At 45.4% G+C, this 22,212-nt stretch overlaps 2 protein-coding genes across 2 annotated transcripts in view; both read right to left on the reverse strand.

Moving 5' to 3' along the window:
* Window positions 1–21,721, reverse strand: part of LOC126204455 (flotillin-2) — a 441,744-nt gene extending 420,023 nt beyond the window's left edge. The window contains exon 1 of the mRNA XM_049938840.1: window positions 21,707–21,721. The gene's annotated coding sequence lies outside the window, so the exon portion shown is untranslated. The remainder of the gene's footprint in view (window positions 1–21,706) is intronic.
* On the reverse strand, window positions 8,910–14,182 carry LOC126203451 (glucose dehydrogenase [FAD, quinone]-like). The gene has a single exon (XM_049937767.1). It carries the CDS (start codon window positions 14,180–14,182, stop codon window positions 12,296–12,298), a length of 1,887 nt encoding a protein of 628 aa, XP_049793724.1. The 3' UTR covers window positions 8,910–12,295.
* Window positions 21,722–22,212: the final 491 nt, after the last annotated feature.

Genomic DNA, 22,212 nt, shown 5'->3' on the forward strand with positions numbered 1-22,212 from the left:
TCTGTAAAAACTTCTTTCACAATTTTGATAGCAATTGTTTCATCTCTATCAAGCTCACAGAAGATTGTCTTTATTTGGGTGTAGTTGGTGCAGTAATACTCAGCAGCATTAAGCCAAGAACCCCATCGTGTAAGAACAGGTTTAGGTGGGAGGGGCGTTGAAGGTGCTTGTTTCTTGAATTTCTGCACCCGTAGCGGAGCCTTCACATAGATTTTCTTGCCACAGGAAATTAATTTGTCCACTTCAGGGTAATTTGATCGCACCTATTCGGCAACTCTGTGCAACGCATGTGTAAGGCATGTGGCGTACACCATACTGGGGTAGAGAATCTGAAGCCCTTTGGCTGCTTTAGCCATATATGAAGCACCATCTGTTACAAGCAGCAAAACGTTGTCTCTTTTCACACCATCCGGCCACAGTAGCTTCAGAGAGTTGTCAAACAAAATAGCAATCGTCAAACTGTTTACTCTATCGAGAACTTCACACGTTAGTAGGAACATATCTCCAGGGCCATCAACTTCTAGAACACCAACAACAACATTTGCAATATATCGCCCACTAATATCCGTAGTTTCATCTATCGACAGCCAGATCTTTTGCTGAGAAATAGCAATTCGTATTTTGTTGAGCACATCACTGTAGCATAAAGATAAATTGTTCTTTCTCAGTGTAGCTTCATGTGTTGTGTACTTCTCCAAGAACCATCTGAAGCGTGGATTCTTCAGCTTTTCCAATGGGATGTTGCAGGGCACCATCATCTCACACAAATCCTTGCAGAATGATTGCACGGTTGACGATTGACCTGTCTGTTCAAATAACAGCGTTTGCCTGCTGTTATTTTCAGCACTTCGTTTCACGCAGCTGCTGTGTTTAGCGGTATTACAGTGTTGGTGTACATTGAAGCGGTTTTATGCACTAACGTCACACAGTTTACAAACTAATATTTTACCATCAGTACTAAAGAACCTCTCTCCAAATTCTCGAATATATCCTCGCAACTTCACGCTGTCGGAGCACTTTGCTTTAGGCATGTTGAACAAGGCAAAGGCTGTATTCAGACTGGTTACTGGTAACACCTGTGCGACTCCCATGATTATTACGGCAGACCTGTTACTAAAATTTGTTGAAATATGATTTTATATGCACAATCAAAATACATTTTTCGACACTAAAATGCCTAGATTTGTGTATAAATTCTTCTAAAATTCACCCTATAGCTCAGAAAAAAATATTACTTGTCATTAAAATCCGGGCCCTAGTCATCAGTGTCCTGCCTGCAGGCAGGTCTTCACGTGGTAGTTCTCCAGGCTGTCCGGTCTTCTGCCATCCTCTTCAGGTCTGCATAATTTCCTCTCCCCTTTATGTCGTCTATCGTCTTGTATCTCCTTCTTCATCTTAGTCTTCTCCCACAAACCAATCCTTCCAAAGCATCTGCTAGCAAGCACTCCCTTCTCAATGAATGTCCCAACCAGTTCTTTTTCCTTTCTCTTACAACCTTCAGCAGACATCCTCTCTCATCAATCCTTTCCAATACTCTTTCATTACTCACTCTTTCCATGCAGCTTATTCTCTCCATTCTCCTCCACATCCACATCTCAAATGCTTCTAACCTTTTTTCATCCTCTCGTCGCAGCGTCCATGTTTCTACCCCGTATAGTGCCACACTCCAGACAAAACATTTGCCAAGCCTTTTCCTTAGACCTTTAACTAATTTTCCACATAAGAGTCTCCTCTTTCTGTTGTATGCCTCCTTCGCTATCGCAATTCGAGCTTTCACCTCCTGGTGACATCTCATGTCTTCAGTTACTGTGCTTCCGAGATATTTAAATGCACTTACTTGGCTAATGGTAGTTCGTCCTATTTTAATATTGTACAGTCTGCGTCTTGTAATGATGACCATACTCTTTGTTTTTGCTGTGTTTATTTGCATCCCATATTCCACACAAGCTTCATTCAGATCTTTCAGCACGTTATTCACTGTCCGCTCACTTTCTGCCACAAATACCATGTCATCAGCAAATGTTATACATTCTATACTCTTTCCACCAATACATATTCCTCTTTTCCCATCTAAGCCTTTCGCAATAATCTCTTCAAGGTATGCGTTAAACAACAGTGGGGAAAGCGAACAACCTTGTCCAACACCTCGTCCAATGCTGCTTCCTTCTGACATTTCATTTCCGATCCTTATCCTTACTTTCTGGTGTAAATGTAGATTCTATATCAGTCGTCTCTCTTTCCAATCTACTCCTTTCCTCTTCAAAATATCCATCAGCTTGTTCCACTGAACTCTGTCAAAAGCCTTTTCTAAATGTATAAGAACAGCAAAGATTTCTCTATCGTTTTCCATATATCTTTCCCCTATAGTTCTTAACAAGCCAGTAGCATCTCTTGTTCCTTTTCCTCTTCCAAATCCGAACTGCTCCTCTGCAATCCCTCTATCCAGCTTGCCATATAGCCTTCTATTCAACACTCTCAGCAAGATTTTAGCTGCATGAGAAATTAGACTGGTGGTCCAGTGCTCTTCACATTTTTTAGTGTTTCTCTTTTTCTCTACTGGTGTCATAACTGTTGCAAGGAAGTCCTCAGGCCATTCCCTTTTGTCATATATCTCGTTACAGAGGTAGAATATTTCTTTTCTTGCCTTGTTTCCCAGACTCTTCAACAGTTCTCCTGGCAAATCATCAATTCCACATGCTTTCCTATTCTTCACCTACTTCAGTGCTTTTTCTACTTCTTCTTCCAAGATGGTGAATCTCTTTCCATCTTCCGGCACATATTGCTCCTCTTCCGCCTAAATTTCTCTTTACATTTCATCCCCCTTATACAGACATTCAATATATTCTTGCCATCTGCTCAATACCTCCTGTGGTTCTTCTTCTAAAATGGAAATACACTTAAAAGGCAAAGAAACTGGTACACCTGCCTAATATCATGTAGGAGCCCTGCGGGCCGATGTGCTCGATAATGTTTACCCTGGAGAGTTTGGCGGCCAGCAGAAGCGTTTAAACTCCGAAGAGTGTTCCTGGAAACACTCTGTAGCAATTCTGGACGTGTCCGTCTGAATACACAATGGACATGAATGGATGCAGGTGATCATACGGGATGCTTACGTGCGTGTCACGTGTCAGAGTCGTATCTAGACGTATCAGCGGTGCCACATCACTCCAACTGCACACGCCCCATCAACATGAACAGTCCCCTCCTGACAAGCAGGGTCCATGAATTCGTAAGGTTGTCTCCATACCCGCAAGTCCATCCACACTCGGTCGCTGACACTTGTTGATGGCCCAGCATCGAAATCTGTATCAATTTGCGGAAGGGTTTCAGTTCTATAACGTTGAACGATTCTCTTCAGTCGTCGTTGGTCCCGTTCTTACACGATCTTTTTTCCGGCCTCAACGATGTCGGAGATTTGATATTTTAGTGGATTCGTGATATTCACGGTACACTCGTAAAATGGTCGTACGGGAAGATTCCCACTTCGTGGCTACCTCGGAGATGCTGCGCCCCATCGCTCGTGCGCCGACTATAGCACCACGTTGAAACTAACTTAAATCCTGATAACCTGCCATTGTAGCAACAGTAACCGATCTCAAAACTGCACTTGTTGCCTTGTACATATCTTTGTATTTGAATATGCATGCCTATAACAGTTTCTTTGCCGCTTCAGTGTAGTATAAGTGTATCTCCAAGAGCAAATTTTCCTCTAAGCGTTGTGTAACTTGGGGGGGGGGGGGGGGTGATGGCCCCACGTGTGGCAGTTCAGAAGGCGGCGGCCAGACCGGTCAGACGAGAAGAGTGCAACGACTGCTCCGAACCGCTCGCGAACGGAGCAAGTGCCAACCTTGACTCCCGGGCGTCAGGTACTTCTATTGACAATGTGACTGACCGTTCTACTATTTCCTAAAGTTCGCGCGGCTGCCGCACTGAGCTGCAGGGCTGACGCAGTTTTTGCTTGTTTTATGCACGACGTTCCGGAAACCGGCGAACCGTCCTGTAGGATGACGCAGTTATGTACAGCAAGATGGAGCTGCTCAGAAACTTGTTACGAAACGCACAGAGCCTTGCAGATGATCAGCGCGAGGTTCAAAGGTTCGCAGCTATCTCCAAACATAAATCCACGCAACGTAACATGCGTAGATAGACGAAAAGGTCACATACAATTTAAATCGATGCTTGGCGATCAGCAAATAATAATAATAATAAATAAATCAGGAAGAGATTCCGTCCGGAGTGATTTAAGGTAGAACGACCACATAAATCTACCAACGAGTAAGGCAGATGCCAGACTGTGATTTATTGGAAGCATCTGAAGCACGGAATAGCGGAATAGGTAGCTTACAGTACTTTCGTTCGACAGATTCCTGAGTAATTTTGTCGGCCTGACAACCTCAACCGTTTAATAAACGCAAGAAATTGAAGAGTTTCAGACAATAGCTGCACTATTCGTGACAGGTTCGTTTAGTCGGGGTGAAAGTGTCACAGGAAAGCTTAACAAACTGAAGGGCCATTGCCTAGAGCCTAGTCACAAAATTTCGAGAGCTCAGTTTCCAAAGCGAATCAGAAAACAAAGAGATTCCACTAACAGACATCTCGAGTAATGTCCACGACGATAAAATTAGAGAAATTCGGACTCATACAGACGGGTACACAAATCATCTCCTATGTATCATTCCGAAAGGGGATGTTAAGACGTGGAAAAGATCTCAGTACACTATGTACTCTTCGCCACATAACGATAAAATTTGTCTGTAAAACTTTGAGTGTCTTCCCACGGCGTTATCAAACAAGCGCGCAGAAGAACAAACGAAATTTATCAAATTTAACCACACTCTCAGGCCATATGTACACCGTCGCGGCGTATTTTGACATTATTAGGGTTGGGTGCCAATAAATACAAAGCATTTCGTGCATTTTTAGCACTGTGTATAAAGCAGCAAGGAAATCAAGACACTGATAAACGGAATTGTTCAGATCGGGAGCTAAATATATCAATTAAAATCTGAAACACGAAATATCACACTCAGACTCTGACGACTGCATCAGTTTTCTCCGAATTGACAGTCTAACTTTTGATAAGTTGTTAAAATTACTTCGCCCTCACATCGAAAACGACGACAAAGTTGTGCGAAAATCTATTCCAGTTTCTCAACCATTAAATGTAACTTTGAAATACCTGGCAAGTGGAGCATATTTCAAAGTCTTCAAATTTGTGGATTGTACGTCGTGCGTAAAACAATGATTTTTTTCTTCGTGTCTTCATGTGTAATGTTTGGATGGGAACTATGCAACCTCTCCCCTGTTTTCGTAAAGACCTGTGATATTTTCTTTTTTACATATAATTCTTCGATCGCAATGGCCGCAACTGTCAAAACTTAAAATACAAAGAGGTAAGCAACAATAAAAAATCTTTTTCGCTTAAAATTATGCTTGGAAATATCAACATTCGTACGGTCCGTCACTTCGGAAGTCCGTCAGTTAGCCGTCTTTTGATAAACATACGCCTAAACGGTCAAACGTATCTGTCAAATCAGATTTCAAACAAAACACCTCTCAAGCACGTTAAATAGTCTTTTTTAACAAACACGTCAAACATAGCAGCACAATGCCAAACAATTTGACAAACTGTTTGGTCATTATGGGGAGCCTTTAATATCCGATGGAAAGTGGAGGAAATTTTGCGAATTGGAAAGTTTAATGTAGGAAGATTGCACAAAAATTACCATGCTGTAGATGACTAGCACCCTCAAACGAGAACATTCATGTCCTCAGATTTTCGTATTTTGCTCCCATTCGACTGTATTATCAATACAATCTTCCTGCCGCTGAGTAGAACAACGTTTAAAGAAAGAAATATATTGTTCAAGAGTAATGTATACGGTTAAAATACATATTTAACGTCGTGAAGGAGACCAACTATTTCTTTGTACTCTGTGTCTTAAAGAAACGCATTTTTCAGAAATTTTGAATCAAATTATCTAATAATGAAAATGTAAACCTTATATGCGGAAATTATCACAAAACAGCGAATTGACCTCTTCATCTTTCAGTGGCAATAGCTTTCCGCCTCTTATAACTTCACTTAAAACGACCAAAACAGCTTTGACATACGAGTAAATAGTGACAGATACGAGGATCGTTCATACAGGAAAACAATTGCCATTTCAGTATTAGCTGATAAACTTGTTTCGGTGTTTTCAATTGACACAAAATATCTGAGGCTGGCAACTTAAGAAAGTCAGATTGTATACTACTAACTGTTATGAAGCACAGGAACTTGATGGGTATCATTAGTAGATGCAAAACTAAAAGCTGGCTCTCAGTGCGTAAGGTAACAAATTTTTTAAAAACAGTTATAAAGACATTACATCGTTTGACAACATTACTGCACTAAAGTATTGTTTAAGCATTAGTAGCGACTTCAAGTCACAGGGAGACTTTAGAGAAGTTAACTCATCTGAAAGGATACTGCGTTCAAGGACTTTATCCTTTTACCTTTTACATCATTCTTCTACTTATTCTACTTAAGAAGGTTACCAAACAGGATAAACAGGAGGAGAGAGAGAGAGAGAGAGAGAGAGAGAGAGATTAAATACAGATATACAGGATTCGTGATTAGACATAATCAAGTAACTCGGAGAGGAATGATAAAACAAGGATGCAAAAGTTTTTGTATTTCCTTTCGTCTTCCTATTTCACGGCACTCCAGTGTTTATATTTGTAAAAATAAACCCGAAGGCTCAGAAAGGTTTGGTCTTCATTTGGAATTGATTTTAACTGAGTGAACTTGTAATATCTAGCACTGTGAACCGAAGTTGCTGTGTTCATTTGAGCTGCAACAAATCCTTCGTGGGCATGTACGGGGGTGTCGTCGAGCACGGAGTTGTATTTACAGCTACGTTCGCCATCCTCCATTAAAAATCCGAGAATTATACTAATGAAGACAGTGTTGGGTGGTTCAGACGGAATCGACCATCCAGCAGTGCCTATCGCTGTCGAGTGGTGCAAACATCAGCGCTGAGCAGAGGTCAGGGACGCCTCTGCTAGCAGTGGACGATAAAATGTCAACTGCCACTCGCCAGTCAAAGAAGGCCGCCGCGTATCAGAAAAGAAGATGTCACGATGTCACGTAAGAGAAGATTACGTAAAGAAATAAACTGCCCATCATTAACACTGACGTGCGTCGTACTGTTCTGGATGCCTCGTTTACTTACTTCTTGAACAAAATCCAAGCTATAAAATTCACATCTGTGACATCTAGGACGAAAAAAAAATCTATTCTTTCAGCACTGCCAAACAGGACAAAAGCTCATTCGATCGCTTTCACCAGCACAATGAGGTTCTGGGCAGCTGGACCGCCGCCATTTTCTTTTCCACTGGACCAGTCTTTCTTGCAAGGATAAAAGTAGTTCCGAGATCTTTCGTGTTCAATGCTCTGTTAATCTGATGTAATACCTTCCATGAATATCCACGATTATCTAGGGAAATCGCACAAAGCTTCCTATAAAACTGCGTGACGAAATTATTACTTGCATGGTAAGAATAATCAGAAAGCGGAAATGGAAAAGGTTCTAAGTGCCAAATATCACAATTCTCAGGAGAATCAGAAAACAACCTCTCTCTTCTTGTACATAACTTATTTGTTTCCAAAAAAATTAGAAGGTATTCTGCTACCACAGAAATATGCCGCTCAGCTCATTACCGCAAAAAATGAGAGGAACGAGAAAATAAATAATTTACGAGGAACGTTCTGAAGGGCCGTACCAGGAAACTGGCTGGTTCTAAGTGTCAATAAGACAGTTATTGTTTGAAGTGCCATTAATACTGAGGTACAAAGTTTTATTTGTAATAATACAAGTATATACATACAGCAGCAATAGCTTAACTAGTAGAACTCTAGTGAACAAAAACCATTTCTCATTTCTTTTCAGTTTTCTACAAAAGAATAACAAAGTTAAATCGAAGCAAAAATCCTTTGGTATTGACTTCTGTTCCGTACACATCTCAATTCTTGGGATCAGATGTTACACAGTTTAGTATAATTTCTTATGATATTGAGGAAGAAATGGCAACATCATCATCAAGTTTTCCTGCTTTCTGTAAAAGAAATACGGCATGGCATACGTCTGCCATGGTCTTTCATCTTTTGAAGATACTGGCATTTTTCCGCTCTTCTGTTTCAGAGTAAGAATTTTTAATAACTGTTCCAGATGGATAAGTATGAAACACTTTGATCATACTGCATTAGCAGATCTTACACGCTTGCATTGACAAAAACGTTTCAGCAGCGCCTTTAAAATCAAAAATTCAGTTTTATGCATTGGAATTACAGGGAACAGCTTCAGCGGACTCAACAATCATATGTACATCTTGCGAAACAAAAGCCTTGATTACCTTTCTACGTTCCTCTATAATTGCAGAACCTGTCGCTGCTCAAAACGCTATGCCCACTCAGCAAAAACTTGTGTAATACGTCACCAAACCATCCTAGGCTAAATGGAGGATGCCTTGACGCACAGCCCTTGGAACTCAACAGGGAAGGACTGCTTGCCACATAAACAACGCGCCACGCCATCTGGTAATGTCTGAATCGTTTCCTCCGTGATTCGACACTTGGACCAAGTCTAGGGAAAAGTAAGAGTACCGAGAACAATAACTCTAACACAATAACTCTGAAAACACGTTTCGTGGAAAAAGTGGCAATTTCCACTGTTCAGTTGTCGAAGGTGTTTCATTGCGTTCGACAGTGTACATCATAGCTCCCAGAAAAACAAAAGCCCTCAGCATGTTTATTTTATTTTGACACCTCCACTAAATTCACCGGATCTTGTAGCTTCAAATTTTATTCTCTTCTCAAGCACGTTAAAATTTTTGAAGCTCCCCCCCCCCCCCCCCTCCCTCCAGGGACGGAATATGTGTACCCTTTCTCTCTGCGTGTAGTGTTATCCCAGGTTAAACTGTAAGAATGAGTTCGAAATGTTGACGAATGGTCTAACTGAGGCGGAACACGAGTAGATGCTAGATATTCACCTAGTCGGATGTGGGGAAGCCGCCTAAAAGCTACAGCCAAGCTGGCCGGCCGGCGCACCGGCCCTCGTCGTTAATCCTAACGAGTCGGCACAGGCATAGAGCTCAAGAAGACCTTTGCAGAGACACTACGGTCATGAGTGCTTAAGCCGTACTCGGTGTTACGGATGGTTCACACGGTTTAAACGGCCGGACGGAAGTTACAGACGACCCACGTTCAGGACGTCCTGCGACGTCTTCGAGCAACGTTCGTGTCAGTATCGTCAACGAGATTGTGCGAGCTAAACGAAGACTGACTGTCCGAGAGATTGCAGAAGAATGTAACATTTGAGCTGGATCATGTCATGGTGTCCTGACACAGCATCTTGAAGTGCATCGCGTTGCCGCACAAGTTCCTGACGCGGCTCATGAACACCATAAAGCCATTTGTGTCGCAGCCTGTGAAGACCTTTTGGATAGCACAAACGAGAACGAGATGTTCCTTAAGAGAATCATAACCGGTGATGGAACGTGGTTCTAAACTTACGATGTTGAGACCAAGGTTCGATCTTCGCAATGGATCGGGAAAGATTCTACAAGGAAAAAAAATCACACTGATAGTTTTCTTTGACTTTGAAGGATTGTCCATCGTGACTCCGTGCCACAGGTGCAACTGCTAATCGATGCCTATCGGAACGTGCTGCAGCTCCTGCGAGAAAATGTGAGAAGGAAACGGTCTGAAATGTGGCGAGACAATTCATGGCTCTTGCATCACGATAGCACACCCATCCCTTTTGGTGGGTGACTATCGGACAAAAAACGAAATCAATGTGCTGCCTTATCGTCCCTACTGTCCAGGTCTGGCTCCTGCGGACTTCTTTTAATTTGCAGAGTTGAAAACTCCGTTGAAAGGACGAAGATTTGAAACTGTAGACGAGATAAAAGAGAAGACGCAGATGGGCGTGCCAAGACTGCTTCTGAAAGTGGAAACGGCGGTTGGAGCGGTGTATCAATTGTGGAGGAGAGTATTTCGACAGAGAGCATGCAAGATAAGTAAAAGGTAAGAGAAGAAAATTTTTGAGGACGAGGTTCTGGAATTTTTTGCATTATCAGTCATACGAATTTTGCGAAAATGGAGTTCTTAATTTTATTGTAGTGATGTGTCACTACTCAAAGGAGTAAGGAAGATTTGGAATTAGCTACCCTCCAACTTTGGTCACATTATACATGTAGTTCTGGATCAGTTTGGCAAGGATAGGGGAAGAAGTCGAGTGCTGCTCTGTGTGAGTGTGGAAGGTGGGGGATGATCCAGTTGAATCATTTAATGCCTAAGCCAGCATGTCCAGGGTGGAGTCTGAAACCTGGTTAGGATTTTCTCAGTTTCTACTAGGTACGGTACAAAACAAGGAAGATAGGCTTTAACATCCCGTCGTCAAAGATGTTATTGGAAATGAACTGAAAACTGGCAGATGATCCGGAAAGAAAGTTCCGTTGACGAATCCTATCAATACAATACCGAGGCAGCCATTCTGAACAAATGGCACTTAATGGCTGCTGTTTTGACTGGATAATACAACATGTGAATATAACAGACGATAATGGGAGGAGAAAAAGTGGTCTGTTACGAAGGTCGCTGCTTGTTGCTGCTTAAGAACGAATGATCTGTTTAGAACCCACTGCGTTCACCAACGCCCGCAATGAACAAGACAAATACGCATGTTTTTGAGGAGCTGTTTTACCTGGACAAAAATTCGTTATCTTGTTTCTGTCATCCTTGCCACAGCTCCCATCTGTAGCATACTGAAATAGCGTGTAATTTAACAGTTATGAAATATTTTTAGGTTTCTAATTTTATGCTGCCAATGTACATTGATGAGATTTTACAAGAAAAACTTATTTATTCTTGAGGTGTATTAGTATTAAAATACTTTACAAATAGTATTACATGATGAGATTACAATACGAAGTAAAGAAGAAGACTAGATTGTGACTTACAGAGATGACAAAGGTCACTACGAAGCAGTCTGGAAGGAAATGGAGTGTCACTTGGTTATTCTGTAATTCAAACTTAATTTGTGGAGAAAGTATACACCCACCGTTTTCCACTGTTAAGCTAACACCCAGTCGTAGAGAGAACACAGCAGTAGCTTTCGCCACAGTCGACGACTGTATCACAAACGGGTCGACTACACCGTACGCAGCCTGAAGATTGCTTCAAACGATCGCAGATTCAGAATGTCTCGAACCTCCTTCGTCTCGGCGCCATTGGACTATAAGCAGCAACCCCAATGCTGCCGGCGTGTAGTTTCCGCCCGAAGCCAGGGACACAGCCAGTTAAAACAGGACTTTATGTAATATGTGAAAGACATACACGAATAGACAGAACTGTAGGACAGTGTCTTAAGGTATTTACACAATACTATGTTGACGAGAAAAAGGTCTGCAACAATGACAGTCGAACGATATGAATGAGGTGTCGTGTTTGGCGCACTGCACTTTGGTATCTTTACAATCCATTAAATGATAAAAGTAATCTCTTCCACCTCCACTGTTTATTACTTTAGCTGTATAGTTTTAGTTAATGTTTGTACGAGATTGACTTGTTGAGGACACACAGGCCATTTTTAAATGCTACAGGTATACCGTATGACAGAGTGTGTCAGCAAATTCAAAATATCGGTTCTCAACATCTGACATGGTAGATGAAGACACAAAGAGACAAGATATATATATCGGAAAGCATAGTGACGCTGTCCTTATCGCGAAGTTTCGTTTCCACAGTCGTTTACTAGTCAACGTCCTGTAGGAAGTGCTGTGATCTTAAGTTCCTCCAACTTTTAGACTGATAAATCGACCTGTTTACTGGGAGCCTGCAGTTCAAGGTGCACTGCGAACAATCTCCACGTTTGAAACATTAGAATATGAGCAGCGGAAGTGAAAAAAATGATAAGCGATAGAAAAAAAATTGTAGGACCAACTGAGGATTCATCTAGTCCATAGCAGTATACTAACAAAATGAGCGGAGCTCGTTGCTCAGTTCCAATACATCGCAACTGTTCGTGCATCGACGTACAATGGGTCTAATATTTTAAATGGGTTAAGAGTGTGAAACTGATTTCCACACACCTGTCGCACTTCAGAATAACCTGTGAGTCCAGAACTGGACAATCTCGTGTACGGGTTCGATAAAATTTTGCAGATAAAGTAATAAACAGACGAGATGGAAACAGTGACTTGTTCGTTTAATCAGTTCATACGTGTGAAGAAAATTGTTTTTCCGCACTGTCTACCCAAAGAGGTCGCCAGGAGTAATCCACTGGTCTCGTATCATGTCAGAGGCTTTCTCTGCCACCATGATGGTCGGAGCGTTGGTGTTGGCGGTGGGCAGCACCGGCAGTATGGAGGAGTCGGCGACCCTGAGCCCGTTCACGCCGCGCACTCTCAGCTGCGGGTCGACGACGGCGGCGGGGTCCGAGCCGGGGCCCATCTTGCACGTGCCGCCGAAGTGCCACAGGGACATGGTGTGCTGGCGGAGCGCGCACTCCAGGTACTCGTCAGACATCAGCTTGAGGTGCTTGCACGCCGGGAAGGGGTACGGGTTGACGTGGGAGCCCAGCTTCTGCATCGTCTCCGTGGCGCTCAGCCTGCCGCCGAATTTCGCCGCCTCGACCAGCGTCCGGACGTCGTCCGGGTGTGCGAGGTAGTTGGGGAAGATACGCGGTGGAGAACTGGGATCGGCGTCCCTCAACCGGACGGTTCCCCTGCTCTTGGGGTGCATCAGTGTGGCGAGCGCGGTGAAACCGTCGCGGTAGAGCACCGGTTCGTAGACGGCGCTGTAGAACTCGTCGCTGAGGCCGAGCAGGCCCTTGACGTAGACGCCGCCGTCGACGGTCTCCGGCACAGCCGAGAGGTACAGCGCCACCTCGGGGTACGACGTGTCGTTAGAGTAGTCGGTGTTGACGAAGGCGAGGGTCTCTGCGATTCCAGTCGTCATGAGTGGGCCCTCGTTACGGACCAGGAAGTCGAAGATATTCTTGGTGTTGAGCTGGCGCGGAACGACCAGAGAAACCGGGAACTCTACGAGATAGAGCAGCCCGCCCAGCGCGATGTGATCTTGTAGGTTGTCTCCCACCCGCAGATCCGCCACGACCGGGGAGATGCCTACTTCGTCGAGGTGCTCCTTCGGCCCGATGCCGGACAGCATGAGCAGCTTGGGCGAGTTTACGGCGCCGGCGGAGACGACGATCTCTTTGGTGGCGCGGACCGTGTAGCGGCGACCGCCCTTGGTGAACACGACGTGCGTGGCGTTTTTGGACTGGGGGTCGACCAGCAGTCTCTCGACGAGGGAGTGCATGCTGATGTCGAGGTTGGGCCTGTCGGCGGCCGGCTCCAGGAAGGCCTTGGCCGTGCTGCACCGGAAGCCGTCGCGCACGGTGCCCGCGAAACGCGCGAAGCCGTACTGCGTCTCGCCGTTGTAGTCGACGACGTCGTAGCCCAGCTCGCGGCCGGCGTCGAGCAGCGCGTCCGCCATCGGCGTGCGGTAGCGGTACTCGTCGACGGTGAGGTAGCCGCCGGTGGCGTGGTGGCGAGCGTCGGCGCGCAGCCGCGCCGGCCGCGCGTCCTCCGACTTCTTGAAGTAGGGCAGCACCTCGTCGTAGGACCAGCCGGCGTTGCCCGCCGCCGCCCAGCCGTCGTAGTCGCGCCGGTTGCCGCGCACGTACAGCATCCCGTTGAGCAGGCTGGTGCCGCCGAGCGCGCGGCCCTGCGGCCAGTGGCAGCGGCCGGCGTCCATGGCGCGGCAGAAGGCCGGCGACGGCTCCGCGCGGAACTGCCAGTCGTCGGCGGAGCGCGGCAGCGTGGCGCCCAGCGCGGGGATGTCGGCGAGCGCGGAGCCGCGGCCGCCCGCCTCCAGCAGCAGCACGCGCCAGCGCGGCGCCTCGCTCAGCCGGCTGGCCAGCACGGCGCCCGCCGAGCCGCCGCCCACCACCACGAAGTCGTACTCGGGCGCCAGCTGCCGGCCGAGGTCGGCCAGGTCGCGCGGCCGCTGCGCGTACAGGTCGGGCCGCAGGTGGCGCACGGCCAGCTCGAAGACGGCGGCGGCCACCACGCCCAGCTGCGCCGTGATGAAGACGCGCCGCGCCGTGAAGCCGGCGCCTCGCGCAGCACCGCTCATGGCTGACGCCACAGCTGCGGTCACCACACACAAGCGTCTCAGCTGAGCACTGGGCGAGATCATTGTTTCGAAGATAAAACTGCTTCAGCTCGAAGTACTGTCTTTATACAGGGTGTTACAAAAAGCTACGGCCAAACTTCCAGGAAACGTTCCTCACACACAAAGAAAAGATGTTATGTGGACATGTGTCCGGAAACGCTTAATTTCCATGTTAGAGCTCATTTTAGTTTCGTCAGTATGTACTGTACTTCCTCGATTCACTGCCAGTTGGTCCAATTGAAGGAAGGTAATGTTGACTTCGGTGCTTGTGTTGACATGCGACTCATTGCTCTACAGTACTAGCATCAAGCACATCAGTACGTAGCATCAACAGGTTAGTGTTCGTCACGAACGTGGTTTTGCAGTCAGTGCAATCTTTACAAATGCGGTGTTGGCAGATGCCCATTTGATGTATGGATTAGCACGGGGCAATAGCCGTGGCGCGGTACGTTTGTATCGAGACATATTTCCAGATCGAAGGTGCCCCGACAGGAAGACGTTCGAAGCAATTGATCGACGTCTTAGGGAGCACGGAACATTCCAGCCCATGACTCGCGAATGGGGAAGACCTAGAACGACGAGGACACCTGCAATGGACGAGGCAATTCTTCGTGCAGTTGACGATAACCCTAATGTCAGCGTCAGAGAAGTTGCTGCTGTACAAGGTAACGTTGACCACGTCACTGTATGGAGAGTGCTACGGGAGAACCAGTTGTTTCCGTACCATGTACAGCGTGTTCAGGCACTATCAGCAGCTCATTGGCCTCCACGGCTACACTTCTGCGAATGGTTCATCCAACAATGTGTCAATCCTCATTTCAGTGCAAATGTTCACTTTACGGATGAGGCTTCATTCCAACGTGATCAAATTGTAAATTTTCACAATCAACATGTGTGGGCTGACGAGAATCCGCACGCAATTGTGCAATCACGTCATCAACACAGATTTTCTGTGAACGTTTGGGCAGGCATTGCTGGTGATGTCTCGATTGGGCCCCATGTTCTTCCACCTACGCTCAATGGAGCACGTTATCATGATTTCATACGGGATACTCTACCTGTGCTGCTAGAACGTGTGCCTTTACAAGTACGACACAACATGTGGTTCACGCACGATGGAGCTCCTGCACATTTTAGTCGAAGTGTTCGTACGCTTCTCAACAACAGATTCGGTGACCGATGGATTGGTAGAGGCGGACCAATTCCATGGCCTCCACGCTCTCCTGACCTCAACCCTCTTTTATTTACGGCGGCATTTGAAAGCTCTTGTCTACGAAACCACGGTACCAAATGTAGAGACTCTTCGTGCTCGTATTGTGGACGGCTGTGATACAATACGCCATTCTCGAGAGCTGCATCAGCGCATCAGGGATTCCATGCGACGGAGGGTGGATGCATGTATCCTCGCTAACGGAGGACATTTTGAACATTTCCTGTAACAAAGTGTTTGAAGTCACGCTGGTACGTTCTGTTGCTGTGTGTTTCCATTCCATGATTAATGTGATTTGAAGAGAAGTAATAAAATGAGCTCTAACATGGAAAGTAAGCGTTTCCGGACACATGTCCACATAACATATTTTCTTTCTTTGTGTATGAGGAATGTTTCCTGAAAGTTTGGCAGTACCTTTTTGTAACACCCTGTATACACGACCGGTTTTGTAGCCTTTAGCTGCGTCGTCGGATGTGTTAGAATCAAGTCACGCTCTCATCAGAAAAACTAAGGCATGATATGATCCATCGTTCAGTTAGCAAATTCCGATGAGTAGCGGACGTCAATTATAAAACAGCACGAAATAACACAGAACGCTCCCGCCATACGACTCTGCGATAGCTGCTGAGTTAACGGGTCTCCATATACCGAAAAAGTACGTGATCATCCGTGGGATTATGTAAAATTAACTAGCAGTGGTCCCTCGTGTAGCTGAACAGTTCAATCGGCAGAAAGCAAACGCGCGGTACTAAGTGCACCCTTTTGGGGTTGCTTTCTGCCAATCGAGCTGTTTAGGTAAGTAAGATCCGGTGCTGCTTAATTTTACACAGTCCCGTAGACCATGTACAGTCTGTTTTTGATCACTTTTTCGGTACACGGGGATCTGATAGCTCAGCAGGTATCATAGGAACGTATCGCTGGATCATCCATATTGTTTCAGGCTGTTTTATATTTGACATCCACTCACTACTTAGCGAAAATTACTGACTATGAAAGCTACGTCATCCCATTCTCTCTTCTGATCAGAGCACGAGTTGATTTTATTCCACCTGATGGTGCAGCTAAATGTTGCGAAACTGGTCATGTTTATAAAGAAAGTACTTGCAGCTGAAGCGGTTTTATCTTCAAAATGGTATATCCAGACTGTGGCTGCCCTGACTACAAAGTCTTCTGCAGGGACAAGATTACGTGACACTGGCCAATTCTAACAGGTGTTCGACACGTTAACTACCAAAAGCGTTCCCACAAGGTTTCATTTCAGGTCCACAGTTTCTCATTGTGTATGCCAGCTGATTACCTTTCGTTACCAGGTTACGAAAACGAAAAGGAATGAAATCTGCCTACCGTATAAATACAAAGTCACTCCATTTACAGGTTTTGAAGTATGAATACAGTATACAAGTAACTTAATTCAAATCTTTAACACTGTCCATACCACGAAATCTTTTATAGTATTTCTATACTATCAACAAGTCAGCTGCCATCAGGACTGTTAGCGACCAGCATAGATACACGAATGTTAGGGATTCGACTTTAATATTCGTCGTTATCATTTTACCTCATCGGCCTCCTCACCCCCGGCAGTGAATTGCCCTCGGGAGTGTGATCAGTCAGCCTAGTTACAAAGACTATAATGTATCACCATTTTCGAACATTTTTATGTGGCATATTCTTCCCACCAGACTGCTGCTTCTATGTCTCTTTACAGACCAGTTTTTTTTTCGTACACGGTTAGCCATATATGTACAAGGTTTTTCTGCAATTTCCTCATGTTTTATCGAATTACATACACTGCAATGTGTGTCCGATTCCTACATCATATTTTTCCCCACAAAGTAACTCGTATGAGTATCAAGATCAGAAGATATGCTCTAAGTTATTTTCACATATTTAAAGTTTCCCTGCAAACAACGAAAGTATTGTAATAAATAGTAGATGATTTCTAGGACAAAGCATTAAAATTTGACTGCAACAATTCTATATTCGTCTAGCAATACATATAGTTGTGGTACGTTGACCTACAGGAAGGGCGATGAATTGAAACTGGCAACTTTTGAAAGGCAGTTAATAACAACAAAAAAATTGATCTTTTGAGTGACCGCGTAACACAACAGTGGTTAAGGATAAAAAAAGAGGTAACTAAGGGATTAAGTCTCTCATCGCAGAACTGAGATGTCTGAATGTTTGCAGATAAACGGCAACTCTTTCTTCCCCAGTAGTCGAAACGAGGGAAGAGAGTGGCCGCTGTGGTCAGGAGCGAAGCAGGCGTCCTGAATCATTGCAAGGGCGTCCCACTGGGTCGAGGTCAGGACTCTGGGCGCGCCAGACCGTTTAGGACAACTGAGTTCCTCACACATGCGGCGGATACACTCTGATGCTCTTTAACGCTGTTGACTCGGGTCATTTCGCTTTTTTCCCATAGTAGTGTAGTACTGAAAAACACAAATCGGATCAAATTGTATTATACACACAGCGACTAACAGTTCATAACGTATTACGTTCAGGTCAAGCTTCCCAGCCTGTGCTATTAGCCCGCTCTTTTGTTGGCTGTTTCCGCTATTTTCATCTTGCAGCTCACAGTGTGGTGTTGACTGCATCACTGTGCACTTTCGATCACAGTGGAGGGCTATTTGCTGTATCTGTGGGAGAGCGATCTAAAGAAAGTAGAATAAGAATTACAGCTGCAAAAACTAAAAGACAACGTGAAAAGGAAGCTAAGTAAGTAATAACACCCGACGTATTTAACGAATGAGCATTTTCAGTGAAATTTTTAATGTCTGTGCATTGATCTGTTATTCGCGTTGGAAACATTGCATAAAGACGTGTTCTTGTACTTGGACTGAACTTTACTATCAGAAGTTATGACGTGACCAGGCGTATTTCGTTTCAGGTACTTCAACCCAGATCCACATCTAAGTAATTTTGAATGGTGTTCTAATCACAAAGAAGACAAATTCAAGTGTGAAAGCATAGCAGTATTCTACGTGGAGAAAGCAAAAAATAAAGTTTAAAGTGAACCGAACAAAGTGGTACAAGTTGGCGGACTCTCTTATATGATGAAAACTACAACTCCAAAACCACTAAGAACAGGAAATATTACGCAGAAGGGCGCGGTCGAAATTCCACTGATGAACCGAGAAAATTGCTTGACGCTAAAAAACTGGATGCAGATAAAGTGTTGAAAACAAGATTTGGAGACAACTGGAAATAGGTTGATACTTTGCAGTTTTATGTTTCGGCACTAAACATCGATGCGACATCAGCTGAAACTGGTAAGCCGACTCATGAGGACGATGTCTGAGACAGTTTTCGCGAGGAAGAAGGTCTCAGTGCGAGACTGCAACAGATCGATCTACCGTCAACAATATGTTAATAGCTTTATTTTCTTACGTGATGGACTGTGTCCAACAATAAAAATCAATAAAAATTGAAATGAACGTTTCAAATCATATTATGTAAAATGATTGGATCGAAATGTATTTTGTTAAGTGAATTGTTTCAAATGTATTAAGTGAAATTTGAAAATTAAAATAGCATTTTCATGCAGTGGGAAATGATTTCAATTATGACTGATTCTGGAACACAAACACCTAGGTCCTACCGTCGAGAATTTTGACATACTTCATTTGATTGTGAAGCGAAACGCTTCTTTCGCTTCCTGTAGAGTCAAGATCTGTGTACTAAATCGATTTGAAACGCAACTCCTCATATATAAACAGTAAGCACTCACAAAAAAACACTTCCCCAATTAGTATAACGCAGGTCTTCAACAGCTCTGTAGCTTGCTCTACAATGAAGTCGACGTGGTTTTTTTTATATATACAAATGTAACTTTCGGCAGGCACAATTACTTTAGCAGGCCTTGGCGGAACATTGCGCGTAAATTTGTGAACCCTGAAGATTGAGCTTTCACTCTGAAATACGTAGGAGTTCAAGAACGCTCAGAAACACTAGTATATACAGTTGAAGGACTTTTAATAATGAGATAAATGTGTTTTAAAGTTTCTGGACGGTACATTTTTTTATACTTTTCATTATCTACTGTAATGGGCAATGGGTTTCTCGAGATCACGTTCGCAATGGACTGACGGTTCTTTTCAGTCAGATAACAGGAGAGCTGGTAGTAGGAGAAGAGGTTTCCGATCGGGAATTCAATTACGACAATTTTGTAGCTAAATTATAGTTTGTCATTGTTGTGGATATAAATTATTACCGATATTCGACAAACTGCATGGATGACGTTCTGAAGCAGAAGGCAGCGGAGTGGAAGGCGCGAAGGGAAGGCTCGAAAATGGTTCAAATGTCTCTGAGCACTATGGGACTCAACTTCTGAGGTCATCAGTCCCCTAGAACTTAGAACTACTTAAACCTAACTAACCTAAGGACCAGAATGAGATTTTCACTCTGCAGCGGAGTGTGCGCTGATATGAAACTTCCTGGCAGATTAAAACTGTGTGCCCGACCGAGACTCGAACTCGGGACGTTTGCCTTTCGCGGGCAAGTGCTCTACCATCTGAGCTACCGAAGCACGACTCACGCCCGGTACTCACAGCTTTACTTCTGCCAGTACCTCGTCTCCTACCTGCCAAACTTTACAGAAGCTCTTCTGCGAACCTTGCAGAACTAGCACTCCTGAAAGAAAGGATATTGCGGAGACATGGCTTAGCCACAGCCTGGGGGATGTTTCCAGAATGAGAAAGTTTGGAAGGTAGGAGTCGTGCTTCGGTAGCTCAGATGGTAGAGCACTTGCCCGCGAAAGGCAAAGGTCCCGAGTCTCGGTCGGGCACACAGTTTTAATCTGCCAGGAAGTTTCATATCAGTGCACACTCCGCTGCAGAGTGAAAATCTCATTCTGGAAACATCCCCCAGCTTGTGGCTAAGCCATGTCTCCGCAATATCCTTTCTTTCAGGAGTGCTAGTTCTACATGGTTCGCAGGAGAGCTTCTGTAAAGTTTGGCAGGTAGGAGACGAGATACAGGCAGAAGTAAAGCTGTGAGACCGGGAGTGAGTCGTGCTTCGGTAGCTCAGATGGTAGAGCACTTGCCCGCGAAAGGCAAAGGTCCCGAGTTCGCGTCTCGGTCGGGCACACAGTTTTAATCTGCCAGGAAGTTTCATAACCTAAGGACATCACACACATCCATGCCCGAGGCAGGATTCGAACCTGCGACTGTAGCGGTCTCGCGGTTCCAGACTGTAGCGCCTAGAACCGCACGGCCACTCAGGCCGGCGCGAAGGAAAGGATCCAGCGATTTCTCAATAATGGGAATAAGTTTAAAGCACATCACTGTTATACAGGGCGTTTCACAGTGTTTTGACGGTTACAAATTTGAATAACACACAAAGTAATGGAGAAATAAAGTTGAATATTTTATACTAAGTACAACACTTATTCAAGTTTACTAATGAAATACTACATCGGACAAATGAAGACCATTCGCGGCTACACAATACTCGAGGGGTTTCACCCAGTTTATGAGCACATCTTTCGTAACTGCTGGAGGAATTCTGGAAATTACATCGTGAATTCGATCTTTTAACAGTTGTAAGCTTCGCGGCCGCTCTGAGTACGTTCTCGCCTTCAAATAACGCCACAGGGAAAAGTCTGGCACTGTTAAATCACAGGAGCGAGGCGGCCACTCGACAGAAGCGCGTTTGGAAGCTACGCGGTTGCCGAACGCCTCACGGCGAACTTGGAGGGTCTGGTCGGCGGATGTGTGACACGTCGTGCCGTGTTGCTCGAACGCACTGTTCGTAACGAACGACGAGGGCTTGCCTGTAAACTGCTACGCACACGTCCGATGTTCTCGCGAATTGGGACGGCTTTCCGAGGACTGGTCGACTTTCGACTCGATGCCCCGACAGTTGCACGGAATTTTATAACCTGTTCAGTATTGTTATGCGAGTAGGAAATTCGACATCGCGACTGAACCGCGAAATGCTAACGGCAAGGCACGTTTCGCGCGGACGACAGATTCGTCGTAGCGAAAATAGCAGGACTCCACGCGAGCGCACGAGACGATTACTGACCTGTATAACGGATGAAAATTGACACTCCGCACAACCACTAGATGGCGCCACCATCACCGCATTTATGAAATTCGAAATTGTCAAAACATTGGAAAAACTGTGTAGGTACAAAATTTTTCAGAGCTGCTAAGAGTGACAAATGACAGTGCCGTAACATGTTGGGAGGGGTGTGTCGGAATTGCGAAGCGAGGGCGGCAAGGAACACGCCCCACTGCGCTTCGCACTTCTCTGCCAGGACGCGGACTAACCTGATGGCCAGTGACAAGTGCGGCAGAGCGGCGCCGCACGCGTGTCCAGAGAGTGGGCAGGAGGCGCGAGGTGCGGCCGCCGGAGAGCGACTGGTGTGCGTCCCGAGCCGGCGCGGCTGGAGGCGGGCTGTAAGAGCCACCGGGCGACCTCGCGCCGGCGAGCGTGGCGGAGGCGGAGGCGGAGGCGGCGGCGGAAGCGGCGGCGGCGGCGGGCGCGCGCTGCCAGGACCGCGAGCGCGCCTCGGGCTCGTCGTGTGCCAAAGTGAACCTGCCACGTGACTACTGGCCCAGAGCGAGGCGTCAGTGCACGCAGGCGCGCCGGAGGACACCACTTCCCAAGTACGAGGCGCAGGTACCTTAAGTACAGCGCAGTACGCTAACTGACCAAAAGTATCCGGACACCTATTAGTGGACGTTAATAAGAGTTGTGTCCACCCTTCGCCTTTACTGTGGGTTGATCTCTGCTGAGGACCCATTTAATGAAGCATCTAAATATCTGTGTAGCG

This window comes from Schistocerca nitens, chromosome 9 (assembly GCF_023898315.1).
Source record: "Schistocerca nitens isolate TAMUIC-IGC-003100 chromosome 9, iqSchNite1.1, whole genome shotgun sequence".
NCBI lineage: Eukaryota > Metazoa > Arthropoda > Insecta > Orthoptera > Acrididae > Schistocerca > Schistocerca nitens.